Consider the following 13,062-nt stretch of genomic DNA (forward strand, 5'->3'; position numbering starts at 1 on the left):
TGGGTGTGCAGCTCTGCGGTACGCACAAAAGGTGGTCTCTCCTCACCCACAAGGCGGGGAACTTTCTCCCCCCAAAAAAAAAAGCTAACCAAAAGGGATACCCATCTCTGCAGCAGGAGAAGAAGAAGAAGAAGTGTGCCCCTTTTTACAGAGACGGCGTAGCACTCCACACCGACTGAAAACGGGCTGAAAATGGCCTCAAAAATGACTGCAAGTGGCCGCCAAACCGCATCAAAAGCCGGCCAAATCTCTGCCGTAAAAATCCATCAGCTGCGCGCCCCGCTCGCGTGCGTCGGAAGCCCCCAAAGCGGGGAAGTTACATTTCGAATACAGCTTATAGTAGTGCAGATTTTTCACCTTCTTTTCCTGTTCCTCTTGTAAGGGAACGAATTTCAAGGGGGGAGTATAACCCAGCTGAAGCTTCCTCGCTAGCAACTTCCTCAAAACAAAAGCAACTTTGTCTAATTTATCCTTTATCATGTCGTGATGAACGTTTTTATTTAATAACGTGTAAACAATTTTACATAAAGATCTCGTGGTCTTCATTTCCAAGTGGTGAATCGAAATGGACAAGCCGTTTAGCAAATAAAATCTAAAATAAGAATTATTACAATTTAGTAGCTGCTCCAAGTGAGTGTGTAGGAGTTTTTCCGTCCGTACTCTTCTTCTATTAACATGATATTTTATGGGGTCTAAGATGTGCCTAGCTACGTTTGGTATTTTCTCTTTCATTATTTTTGAGTTTTCCATTTTTTCTTTTCTGATTTTCATTCGGATTCGCGAGACGATCTCATCATACTGGTTTTGCTCACATATTTTTTTTATTTTTTGGGAGAAGTTCCCTTCCTCTTGGTAATACGGTTTGATGTCATCCTCCAAGGGGAAATCCTCCACGGGGGGTAACTCCATCCGCTTGGTGCTTCCCATGTTGGTAGTTGACTCTTCCGCGTCTATGCTGTGCGGTCCCGCTTCTATACTGTGCTGCCCCTGCCCCTCCCCATTCTTCTTCCCCTTCTTTCCCCCTGCATCCTCACTCAACCGCTGCGCCTTTACAATACTCTTTGCCTCTTTAACGGGGTTAAGAATGCTACTCATTTTGAACCACCTGATTTTCCTGTCAACGTCACACTTCTTAATGTACAGCTCTTTCATGCGTTGGTATTCGTCGTGGGTTAGGTCCTGGTATAGACCCTTCCCCTTGAGACTTTCATAGTTAAAGAGGGAGTCCTCCTCCTGTTTGTCGCTGCTAGGGAAGTTGTACTGCTCCTTAGTGATGGTCTCCTTGGTTGTGTTCGCCCCCTCATCCTTCTGTTTATTTCTCCCCCCTCTTCCGCAGTTAGGTCGTTTAACCTGTAAACTGTTGCTTTTCAAATTTGGCTCGAATTCATCAGGGGTTGCACCCATACTTGTGGATTCCCTTTTTTCCGTCTCCCTCACGAGGCTGTCACTTTTCTGTGGGTGAGTTGTAGTACTCCCCGGTTGAGCTATCCTCCCCCCGTTCGTCTCCTTACAAGATGAACGCTTTGGGAACATCTCCCCGTCTTCTCCCCTTCGTTTTTCCGCTTCTCCGTCTACTTCTAACTTCCCTTCCCCTTTTATCCCCCCTGGGGGAGAATCTTTGAGAAATTCCGAACCGCTGGAATGTCGCTTCCCCCATTTGGAGCCCCTCAACAGAGAGCTGACGGACAAATCGTCATCCCCCTCCTCTTTATCTACGAACACTTTTAAAGTCGGGTTAAAAATCTGCCCCATCCTCTCCAACTTGTCCTTTGGAATGAACTCCCCTTTGCCTCCCTCTCTTGGCAAGCATTTCTCCACCCCTTCATTTATGGCTTCATTATCTGGGATGGACGAGTTAATCCCCACAACATCTGAAATGTGCTCTTCCATTTTATCCCTTTCGATGGAATAAACAAAATTGTCATTCGATTCTCCCTCCAGAAATTCCTTCTTCATGTTGTTGATGGACCAGTACAGGTGTTTATTCTCCAGGTCATCATATTTGTCTTTTTTTTTCCACCCTCGGAATGTGCTGAATGGGGTTTTCCTCCCCTTGGTGAAGCTCACCGCCCATTTGGTGGCTCTCGACAGGCTCATCTTGGCACGTTACCGCGGTGCAGGAGGGTAGCGGCACCTCAGAATTATGCACCAACCGTCTAGCGCTCTCCCCACTTGCGGCCAATTGGCAGATGGGTCCCTCAAAACAGCTCAGTTGGTATTCCTCCGTTGGGCTAAAAAGTAGAGAAGAGCACTTTGGGTGACCCTCAAAATGGAACGAACAAATGAGCGGCAACTGCCGAATTGACGAAGCGCTCCTTAGCAAGCCGTGCGGTGCTCCCCCATCATGCCTGCCGCTGCCTCGTCCCCCTGTTGCCTCTCCAAAGGGTTAAACACCAAATGGCTCTTCCGCAGGGCACACCACGTGTACCTACGCGGTTAAGCGGAAAAAGGCGCAGCGGGGAAAGGGGCCCAAATGTACACGCACGCCAACGAAAAAACACCGCAAAAACTCCGCAAACACGTGCCAGCTGTGTCCCCCCCTTCGAACGGCTAACCCGCTAAATGAGGTGTACTCGCTAAAATGACGTAAGCCCCTACGTGAGTGTACCATCCTTGAAAGGCTAAAGCACAAAAAAAAAAAAAAAAAAAAAAATAGCCGCCGAGCTACACCGCGCAGAGGTATTATTTAGCCCCGAACCCAAACAGCAACATCGCCAATCTGGGACGTTACCAGAGATGGTGGCTTCACATCGTCATGCTATGAACCACCCGCTGGATGACACCTGCCCCTAAAGCGCGCATGCATTATGTTTCGCGGCGTGTGTACCACTTCGCAAAACAGGTGTGCACCCCCTAACCGCATAAGTAAAATCCTTGCGCTTTCGCGTGAAAAGGAAAACTTCCAAACGGAGTTGCCCCAATAGAACCGCAGCACAAGCGCGAAATACACCGGCACAACGCACAGGCGGAATACCCCCCTTCTCAAATTGCAAACGGTACGAACTATTTTTGGCAATTCTGGCAAACCCGTAGGTTGGGGAAATACATTCGCCCCTCATGCGTGGCGTGGAAAAGGACGCCCCTTGAGAAGGTGCTTCCTCTGATCTGTAGGAGATGTCCCCCCAAAACTCACACCAACACCCACACTGACCCCTTCACTAAAGAGGCCCTTTCGCTACGCCCACGAGCAACCGCGAACACCTTCTACAATTTTGCGCATAAATTGACATACTGGTTTTACACAACACGACATAAAAAAGTTGCTAACACTCCAGGTCTTTACTGTTCCAATCGCAAAAAAAAGAAAAAAAAAGGAAAAGAAAAAAAGGAAAAGAAAAAAAGAAGAAAAAAAAGAAACAGTCATAATCTCATCCTATAATGATAATCTCATCCTATAATGATAATCTCAACCGACAGTGACAATCTGATGATCCAAAATTGTAGACCACACAGCGTCGCAGCAATGCGTGGAAAAAAAGAAAAAAAAAAAGACGCAATAGCAGTGGTAGTCGCACCAGGAATGACGGTCGTAATAACAGCGGTGGTACGCTCAACGACATCAATGCAGCGCAGTGGACTCTCGCAGTTCGCTGCAAAGAATAATTGCTAACGCAACAACACGCAAAAAAATAAAAAGGAATAAAAAAATAATCATCCTGGCGAAGGGTGAACCAAAAATGGGGCAAATCGGATGCATGCTGGTGTGTGTCTACTCTCATGCACGGCTTCCAGGAAAAGGATGAAATGAAAAAAAAAAAAAAAAAAAAAGTAAAATAAAATAAAATAAATAATTCAAATGGGCGTTCGTCAAACACGATGGATCAACTGCACCGCTAGGAAGGAAAAAAAAGAAACTCCAAATGGGTAAGGCTCGGGAGTTACCATTTCATCACAGCGCTTTGGGGGACCCAGGGTGTGTACATGTGAGGAACGTGCGCGAATATGTGCGTGGGGGGTGGCGTAAGTGGAAAAGCACATGTGCATATACTACGTGCCACATGTTGCTAAGCTTTATTGCGATGAGAGCGGTGCAAACGCCACGGGAGCTCACTTCACAGGTGGGGGATCCGCCAGTGGATGGGTGCTCTTACATACACATGTGTACACACAAGTACAAGCGTGCTTTCCGCGCGGTGCCTACACAAATTCGTCCTGCGGAACGTCCTGCGGAATGCCTTGGGGAACATCGTGCGACCGCACCAACTTGATCTTGCGGAGGTTCCACAACGCCTTGATGTGCTTCTCCAAATCTTTCTCAATGGCATCCAACTCTTTGTACTTCATGCTGCTCACGTAGGAGTCCTCCATAAGGTCTCCCTCCTCCTTGGCGGGAAGGTCTCTCGGCTGTTGGAAAATCTCAGAGCTGAGGTTTACGAAATTGATGTTGCCGCCCGCTTGTAACTTCATTTTGCTGTCCGCTGGTAACTTCATTTTGTTGCCCGCTTGTAACTTCATTTTGCTGCCCGCTTCTGACTCCATTTTGCTCTCCTCATCCGTGGGCTCATTTGGTACTGGTGGCACCTGGTGCAGGGCGTTCTGGCCGCAGTTGGGATTGCTATAGCTATTGCGATCGAAGCTGCCCTTGTGCTGGTTGCTTCCGACGGCAAAGGGGTGGCCAGCCCCACCGCAACCTCCGCTACCTCTGCTACCCCCGCTGCGATCATCCAACTGTATCGCGCTGAACCCAGAAAATACATCATAAATGTCGCGGTTCCCAAAAAACATATCGTCGCAAATGTTATCGTACGAGTGCTTCAAATCGGGGGGGTGCCTACTGCCACCGATGCCACCGATGCCACCGCTGCCAACTCTGCCACCGTTTCTGTCCTTCCATATGTTGCCTCCGTTGACGCTCGCCTCAAAACTGATGTAGGGCCCAACTACGCTTTTCTTATTGCTGTGCGTCTTATTTTGCCCCGTGTAATTTTCGTAGGAGTGGTACAGGCCAGCAGCGTCGCGCACCCCAGCAACGTCGCACTCGCCAAGGGTGTACGCACCAGGAGCGTTCGCAGGAGCGGCATCGTGGAGGAGACCCTCCTCCGCTGCGTCGGCAAAACTGAGCTGCTCATAATTCAACGTGTCGTGATTCACTTCGATGGCGTTGTCCACGATTGACTTTAGGTCTACGTTGGGTCGGCCCTCCGCCGCGTTGCCGTGCTGGTTGCCGCTGCTGGCGCGGTAACGGCGGTCATTATAGGCGTCAGCGGTGAAGCGGTCGTTGTGCGGGCCGAGGTACGCACCGCCACACTCGCCGCCGTACTCGCCGCTAACCTCCCCGTGGCCCGCGAACAGCCCCTCCCCCAGGGAAGCACTCCAACAGCTGGTCAATTTCCCGTTCATGGCGGCAGCCCCGCTGACTTCCATGGCCGCAGACAGATGGGTCTCCTTCATAATGTCATCAACTTTGTGAAGACTTCTCCTCATGGGGGGGACACCATTGAAGACCTGCGTGTTGAAAAGCTGCGCGTTGAAGAGCTGCGCGTTGAAGAGCTGGGTGTTGAAGAGCTGCGTGCTCAACATGTTGTCCGACGCAGTTGTGGTGGTGGCTGTTGTTTTGCTCGTCTCCGTCGTCATGCTTTTATGTAGCTCGTTCTTTTCATTTACGCCGTTTGGCATCTTCAGGGGTAACTTGCTACCTTCGTACAGCAAGCCAACGTTAGCCGCCTCACTCGTGAATGGGTCATTTGCATCGTTGCTACTACCACCACCGCTATACAGGGCAGGAAGGAGCGGCATACTATTCACATCCGTGGCCTTCTTCACGTGGCCACTCTTCAACGCAAGGCCATTGGTGCACATAAAATCGTAGCCGTTCCGACTCATCCCTTCTTCTGCTGCTGCTTCTTCTTCTTCTTCTTCTTCTTCTGATACTCCTCCAATTTTGGCACCGTCGAGGTGCTCTGCTAAGAGGTAGTCGCTGGGCAAATTAACAATTTGTACGCTGGGAATTTCCACACTGTGCGTATTTTTGCCCCCCTGAAATGAGGTTCCCCCTTCGGCTGCACCGTAACTTCCAACTGCACCGTAACTTCCAACTGCGCCGTAACTCCCATCTGCGCCGTAACTCCCATCTGCGCTGCTCATTGTGGGGACTGTTCCATCGGCTGGCCTCCCCCTTCTTCCCTTCTCCGTGTTCTTCTCGCCTACCAGTTTGTTTTTCTTTTGGCTCAGAATCGCTTTTGCGCTCGGGTTCTTGTCCACGGCGGGGGCGCCGTGCGGGGGCGCGGCTCTTCCCTGCTTGAGGTTCTCCCTCTGCCTGCCTTTCCGTTGTGGAGCGGCCTGGCCCGAGTGCGCCGCCTGCGCCGCCTGCGTTGGTAGCGTTGGCAGCGTTGGCAGCACGGGTTGCAGTTGCGTTTGCTGCGTCTGTTGCATTTGCTGCCCCTGCTGCGTGTTCTGCCTCCTCTGCTGCTGCGCCCTGGGGTGCTTCGCGCTGGTCGACTTGCACGCGTACTTGCCCCTGCCGTCGGCCCCGCCCGGCAGGGCTACTCCGCTTGCACTGTTATTGCCTCCCCCCTTACTTCCGCCCAGCCTCAACTTTCCACAAACCTCGGCAGCGTTCCCACTGGCGGTGCCACTTCCACTGCTTAACGCGTTGCTATTGACACCACTCGAAGGGTTCTTCCTAGACACAGCCGTCGTGGCGCTCTTGCCCAGCTTGTTCTGCACAAGGGTAGGTGCTGCTCCCCCTACCCCCCCTCGGTGCAAACCAAAAGGAACGGCATTGTTCACGCTTAGAGACAAATTGTCTGGTATTAAAAACTGCCCCGTTTTTTTAAACTGAATTTTTAACTTCCTAAAATTTAAGTTAATAGATTTCTGCACCAACTGAAACGTAGAATTCAAATTAGACAGCTCAACAAATGCATACCCATCTTGTCTGTCTATATTTACTACACACCCATTTTCTAAGTGGTTGTTAATAGCATCTCTCAGTTGGACGTTCGTGATATCTTGGGTCAAATTTGATACGTATACACTCCTTCCATAGGAATTGTCCGGCCTCGTACTTATATCAAATCTTGGCCCTACACTAACTTTATCTTGACTGCTCTTCGCATTCTTTCCCATTCCCATTTTGTTTGTTTCGTTCTTTTCTTCGTTTGGCAAATTCTTTTCACTCTGTATTCTTGCCTTCTTCAAACAGTCCATGATGGATACACCCACGTGGTATTTGAGGCAAAATCGGCACTTCATCGGACAGTCGTTTCCTCTATGAGAGATATTATGGCAGTTGGGGCAGACAAAGGAATTGTTCGGGCACAGTGGCATGGGGTGGTCAAGCGAGTCGCAGCTTAGGCAAAGTCTCCCCTGCATGAATGCCTCTAACATTTGGGAGTTGTTCAAAGTTACGGGTCTCTCAACAGTCATATTTTCATTTGCCGTTTGTTTGCACTTATGCAAATCTACACTTTCTTTTCCGTTAACCGAGTTTCCACTGCGACTGTTCAGGTGCGTTTCCATGCCACATTTCTTCCCGGCTGCTCCGCTCAAATTGGTTCTCTTCTGGTTGTTGGGCGCGAAGGGGGGTTGGTGCGCTCCATTCAAGCCGTGCCCAGTTGGCTTGCCCACCACGCTGCCGCAGGCGCTGCCAATACTGCCAACAGCGGGAACGTTGCCAACTCCGCTAACGCCGCTAACCCCGTATCTGCTGTGGGGTGGGATTCCCCTCGCGCTGGGCACGTAGGGGGCACTGCCAATCAGGCCGCTCACGCACGGAGCCTGCAGTAAGCCGCTAAACGGTGCGTCGCTTAAAGGGTACTGGCCCCTGAATGCGCGGCTGCCACTGAGAAGGTCATTGGTTCCCAACTTGTCCTCCTCCGCGTCCTCTTCGTACGAAGGGGGCTGTGCGGCGCCCCACTGGTTGATCAAGCTGCGCTGCAGCAAGTCGCGCTCCATTAGACCTCGTTCCATTAAGCCGCCTTCCATCAATCTGCGCTCCGTTAAGCCGCGCTGCAGCAAGCCTCGTTCCATTAAGACGCGTTCCATTAGGCCTCGTTCCATCAAACCGCTCTGCGCCATTCCCCTTTGCCCCACTGCGCTCTCCATGCCGACCCTATGCACGTCGCCCCTGTGCACGTCCACGAAACTAACACATTCGCTACCCCTGTTCCTGCTTCTACCCGCGGCGTCGTCCAAACTGCCCACGAGGCACTCGTCACTGCACTGCTCATCGCACGAATCGCTAAAAATATGATACAGGTTATTCCTTAAGATGTTGAAAGTGTGATTCAACCCGGCCATGTCCTTTTCCCCGGTGGTGTCCTTTTCCCAGGCGGTTTCCTTTTCCCCGGCGATGTCCCTTTCCCAGGCGGTGTCCTTTTCCCCGGCGATGTCCCTTTCCCAGGCGGTGTCCTTTTCCCCGGCGATGTCCCTTTCCCAGGCGGTGTCCTTTTCCCCGGCGATGTCCCTTTCCCAGGCGGTGTCCTTTTCCCCGGCGATGTCCCTTTCCCAGGCGGTGTCCTTTTCCCCGGCGATGTCCCTTTCCCAGGCGGTGTCCTTTTCCCCGGCGATGTCCCTTTCCCAGGCGGTTTCCTTTTCCCCGGCGATGTCCCTTTCCCAGGCGGTTTCCTTTTCCCCGCCGGTTTCCTTTTCCCCGCCGGTTTCCTTTTCCCCGGCGGTTTCCTTTTCCCCGGCGGTTTCCTTTTCCCCGGCCCTTTCCCTCACCTGGTGAACTGCATAATCACCTTCCTCCAACAGCATATAATGTTCCTCTAAGGGGTCTTCATTTTCGCGAAAAAAAAGCAAGTCTACATCTGCTCCCGCACTCTTCATCGTGCTCGCGTTGGCACTGTCCACAGGGCTGCCCCTACTGTTGGCACAGTTTTGCAGCGTGGCCAAGTTTATTAGGTCATCTGCCCCGTTGGGGGGTTGCGCGGGGCAGCTGTCTTGGTTTGCCTTCGCATTGTTGGCGTCGCTTGCCTCGTTAGCGTCGTTTTCCTCGTTCGCCTCGTCAGTGTCGTTTACCTCGTTCACCTCGTGAGCGGCATTCCCCTCCCCGCCAACCTCAGCGTGCGCGCCTGTGGCTCTCGCCTCTCCCTTACCGTTCGCGGCCTTACTGGCGCTGTTCTTACCTTTGCTGTTTTTCCTGTTCTGCTGCTTGTTCCTGTTGCCCCCGTTGCCTCTATCGTTTTTGCTGCCGACGCTGCCGTTTCGGAGGACGCTATTACTACTCTCGTTGGTTTGCTTGCCCAAGCCGATGTTGCTGCTTTGGTTCACGCTGCCTCCCATGTTGCATATCGCCACCTCCCCGTGGTTACTCCCCGCATGCTCTTCGCCGCTCCTACCGCCGCAATCGACTGAGGTTTTCCCCTTATTATCGGTATGCGGCGGGTCCCTCTTCCCAATACCCCTCTTCCATTGCTTCTTGCTGCGCTTTTCTCCTGCACAGGGATTCCCACAGTCATACACAGCGGTGACGATGGGAGACACTTCCTTCACGTCGCTGGACGTGGTCCCCCCCTCGACAGTATCACTCCTGTAATATGAGGAAAAACTGCAACTTGGCATATGGCGAAGATCTCCTTTTTTTACAACTTCGTTGTCCCCTTCGTGGTCCTCTTCGCCGTCGTCCATCTCCTCCGCTTGGCCATTTCTATTCGTCTCCCTATTGGCACACTTACCAAACTGTATGAGAGCTTCTTCCTCCTTTTCGAAGCTACCGTTCGCGTGGCTCACAAGCCGGCTTATACTACTCAGGCCCATCTTGTCACTAAAGGCACGCTGAGCTCCGCTACAATTATTGGTAAAGGGATCTCCAAAGTTGGCATTATCCTTTCCTAGTAAGTTGCTCCCCATTTTCCCAACGGCTCGTTCGTTCAACACCTGTGCGTCCTTATTCTCTCCGTTTCCCATATGTCTATCCGTGCTGTCGTAGCATATTGGGTGGTAGGTGGCACCCTCGCCCAGGTTCACTTCGCCATACACGCTGCCTCTAAAGTTACGGACTGCTTTACCGCTTCGCACATCCGCTGGCCTACGGTTATGATAGGAAACCACGGACGCGGTTACCACGTCGGCCACAGCACCGGCCGCAGCTCCAGCGTCAGCATTCCCGTTGCTTACACCCCTCACGGTGGACTTATTATTATCGCTTCCTTTGCTGACGATTTCCACGCCCCTCCCGTTCGTCGCTTCACCTGCCAAGCCACCACAACTGGCACTGCCAACCTGACCATTCTTCTTCCTCTTCCCAGACAAGGCGCTCCCTTTTTTATGTTCCTCAAAATTGCTCTTAACACAGCTACTTGAAGCGCCCTTGTTGTACGCGGCGTCATCATTATTGTTAGGGTTGCCTTTCTTCACGCCATTATTTTTACTAAGGCTTCTTCTGTTGCTACCCAAACAGGTGTTGGCAATATGGCCGTTGCTTCCGTTCGGGTCTCCACTTCTTTTGTTGGCCTTACCCTCTTGTGTGTTCGTATTATTCATTTGGTCCACTCCCATAGTCCCGCTGGGGACAGATGCGTCTGCACCTACAGTGTTGGCATCCACCTGCTTGCCATCAAAGTAGGTGAATTCTTCCTTCCTCACTGGCTGGTTGTTCAGGTAATGGTACATGTGCTCGTGATATCGGTTAGCCAGCGTAATTTTATTCATTTTGGGCGGTTACTTCGTTTGAGCAGGGGTGATCAAAAGGAAAAAAAAAAAAAAAAAAAAAAAAAAGGAAAGCAAAGCAAAGCAAAGGAAACAAACTTGGCGTACAAAAATGGGAAAACACTCCACGTGCTGGTAAACACTATAACGGCATAAAACGTGTGCATATATATATAAGCGCATGCACCTACAGGTGGGTGCGTTTCTCGTGTGCATACTCATGCAAGCTCAAATGAACGCCCCTCCCCCTCCCAAGGAATACGTCAGTCATACTACTCTGCGGTGGAAGCGCGCTTTATCATATGTGGACGGGAAAAAATGGTTACTTTACGTTTCCGCAGAAAGAGCGCAAGGATAGGCAGAGACACACACGTAACCACGGAACCGCGGAACCGCGGAACCACTTACATATATATGTGCCCCCTTGTCTGGGTGCTCACAAAACTGAGGCAGGGGGTGAGAGAAAAAATGTCTACCCTCGAAGCGGGGCCCTATTTGCGGACAATGGGTCGGATCCCCCGGGGTCTTGCGCACTCTAGGGGGCAACTAAATTTACACACAAGTGGTGATACGTAAAATGTTAGAAGCTCCTCCCTTTGGCTGTTCCCTACACGTTTATGTTCTTCACTACGCGTAACTATACACAGTTGTGCGCACAGTTGTACGTATATTTTTTTTTTTTTTTTTTTTTTTCGCTCAACGGTCACACACAAAACGCACGTTTTGTTTTATATTCCTCTAGGAAGGTAAGAGAGGGGTGGGGTGAAAAACTCAGCTTATATCGCCTCCTTAATGTGAGGCAAAATCTATGTAACACAAAACTGCTCAGTGGTGGCGACCAAACTGATGGGCATGAAGAAGCAAACAGGGAGGTGCAAAAGAGAGGAGTAGCTAATCGGCATAATAAAATGCTCCTACCAAATGGGGAGATAAAAAAAAAAAAAAAATTGCATAAACACACATGCATCAGAGTGTGCCTATAAGTACCCGTCGGCACACCTGATGGTGGACACATGTATATGCTCACGTGAAAAAGTAAAATGCCGGGTGGATCTCTAGCGTGGGTCCTAATTACCCCCACGATGCAAACGTTTGCACTCAAAAAAAGGAAAATAATAAAAGAGCAAGCAAGCTGCACATGCATCTATCTACATGCGCAGACATATGACGAACGCATAACACCGGCTCGTCACTAAGCAATTCCGCGTTGCGCGCGCTCATGGAAAAAGGACTTCGTTATCCCTCCCCCTAACCCTCTGTTATACACATAAAATACAACACAGGCGGCTGCAGGGGCATCCACGTGTGTGCTTAAGCACATGCATGCTGCGTTGTCCGCACTGTGGAAAGTTTGGCTGACACAGCATATGCAAAAAAAAATATAATTCTTTCTTTTTTTTTTTTTTTGAAGAACGCTTTCCTCTTCACCGCGGTGTGTACTTGGGAGAAAATTGCTCCGACAGCAGAAGACCCGCTATGCAACACAGCAACAACTGTGGCGAACTGGACGAGAACGCTCTTCTCACAGTTTTTTTTTTTTTTTTTTTTTGTGTACCTTTAAAGCACAAATGATGATGCATACGCACACATACATACAAACACACAAGAGAGACGCAACCCTGAAAATTATTGCGAGGCAAAATAAAAAAAAAAATTATAACTGAAACAAACGTATTTTTGACATAAGCAAAACAGTCATGTGCTAAGCAGAACTATTCGCTCAGAACGAAATGTAATAAAACTGTTCAGGCAGCGTAAAAAAAAAAAAAAAAAAAAACACACTGTCGCATTGGGCCTTTGCGAAGGGAGGCAAGTATCACAATGTCGTGTTTGCAAAAAAATGAAGGAAAAAAAAAAGTTTACAATGCAGACTGTCCGATGCAAGCATATGCTGGTATCTACACATCTACATATCTGTATTTTAAAAAAAAAATTGATCGCTAAAATACGAACTGCAAAAATGCCGACGCAAGCAATCCTCTCTTTGTTTGTGAAACACAAAAGAGGGTCTCGTAATTCGTACACGCTAAAATAAACGAAAAAAAAAAAAAATCGTGCAAATGTATGGATCAAAAAATTAGGGGGCCGCGCCGCGCACGCAAATGCGCCTTATGATAATCAAACAGGAAACAAAAAAAAAAAAAAAAAATACACTAATAAAAATGGCTGCGAAAAGCTGCAATAGGAAAGGCACGCTACGAAGTCGCGATAAAAAAAATGTCTACTAAGAAATGGCAATAAAAAAAAAGGTCTACTATTATGTCACATGGTGCTCTCTTTGCAGACTGTGCATGCAGGGCTACCATGTGTTATCATTTTCGATGCTGAGAAAGCGCCTCGCGCGCTAGATTTATTCTAAGCATTATTTTTTAACAAAAAAGAAGAGCGAATAAAATGGAAAGGGGGGAAACGCAAAAAAAAAAAAAAAAAAGGACAAAAAAAATAATAAAATAATAATAAAAAAAATGA

The 13,062-nt window shown here is 49.6% G+C and overlaps 2 protein-coding genes across 2 annotated transcripts, besides 6 other annotated features; both read right to left on the minus strand.

Annotated features, from left to right (window-relative positions):
- Positions 1 to 231: 231 nt before the first annotated feature.
- Positions 232 to 2,097, minus strand: PVX_100965 (hypothetical protein, conserved; the record flags this gene model as incomplete). Its single annotated transcript, XM_001613889.1, has 1 exon — positions 232 to 2,097. One exon carries the CDS (start codon positions 2,095 to 2,097, stop codon positions 232 to 234), a length of 1,866 nt encoding a protein of 621 aa, XP_001613939.1.
- A 535-nt stretch (positions 2,098 to 2,632) lies between these two features.
- Positions 2,633 to 2,655: a microsatellite.
- A 1,393-nt stretch (positions 2,656 to 4,048) lies between these two features.
- PVX_100970 (hypothetical protein, conserved) lies at positions 4,049 to 10,596 on the minus strand (the record flags this gene model as incomplete). Its single annotated transcript, XM_001613890.1, has 1 exon — positions 4,049 to 10,596. The coding sequence occupies one exon, from the start codon at positions 10,594 to 10,596 to the stop codon at positions 4,138 to 4,140; it is 6,459 nt and encodes a 2,152-aa protein (XP_001613940.1). The 3' UTR covers positions 4,049 to 4,137.
- Positions 5,828 to 5,868: a microsatellite.
- Positions 10,597 to 10,632: 36 nt separating the features above from the next.
- Positions 10,633 to 10,669: a microsatellite.
- A 596-nt stretch (positions 10,670 to 11,265) lies between these two features.
- Positions 11,266 to 11,288: a microsatellite.
- An 835-nt stretch (positions 11,289 to 12,123) lies between these two features.
- Positions 12,124 to 12,144: a microsatellite.
- Positions 12,145 to 12,351: 207 nt separating this feature from the next.
- Positions 12,352 to 12,372: a microsatellite.
- Positions 12,373 to 13,062: the final 690 nt, after the last annotated feature.

Source organism: Plasmodium vivax, chromosome 14 (assembly GCF_000002415.2).
Source record: "Plasmodium vivax chromosome 14, whole genome shotgun sequence".
NCBI classification, from domain to species: Eukaryota; Apicomplexa; class Aconoidasida; order Haemosporida; family Plasmodiidae; genus Plasmodium; species Plasmodium vivax.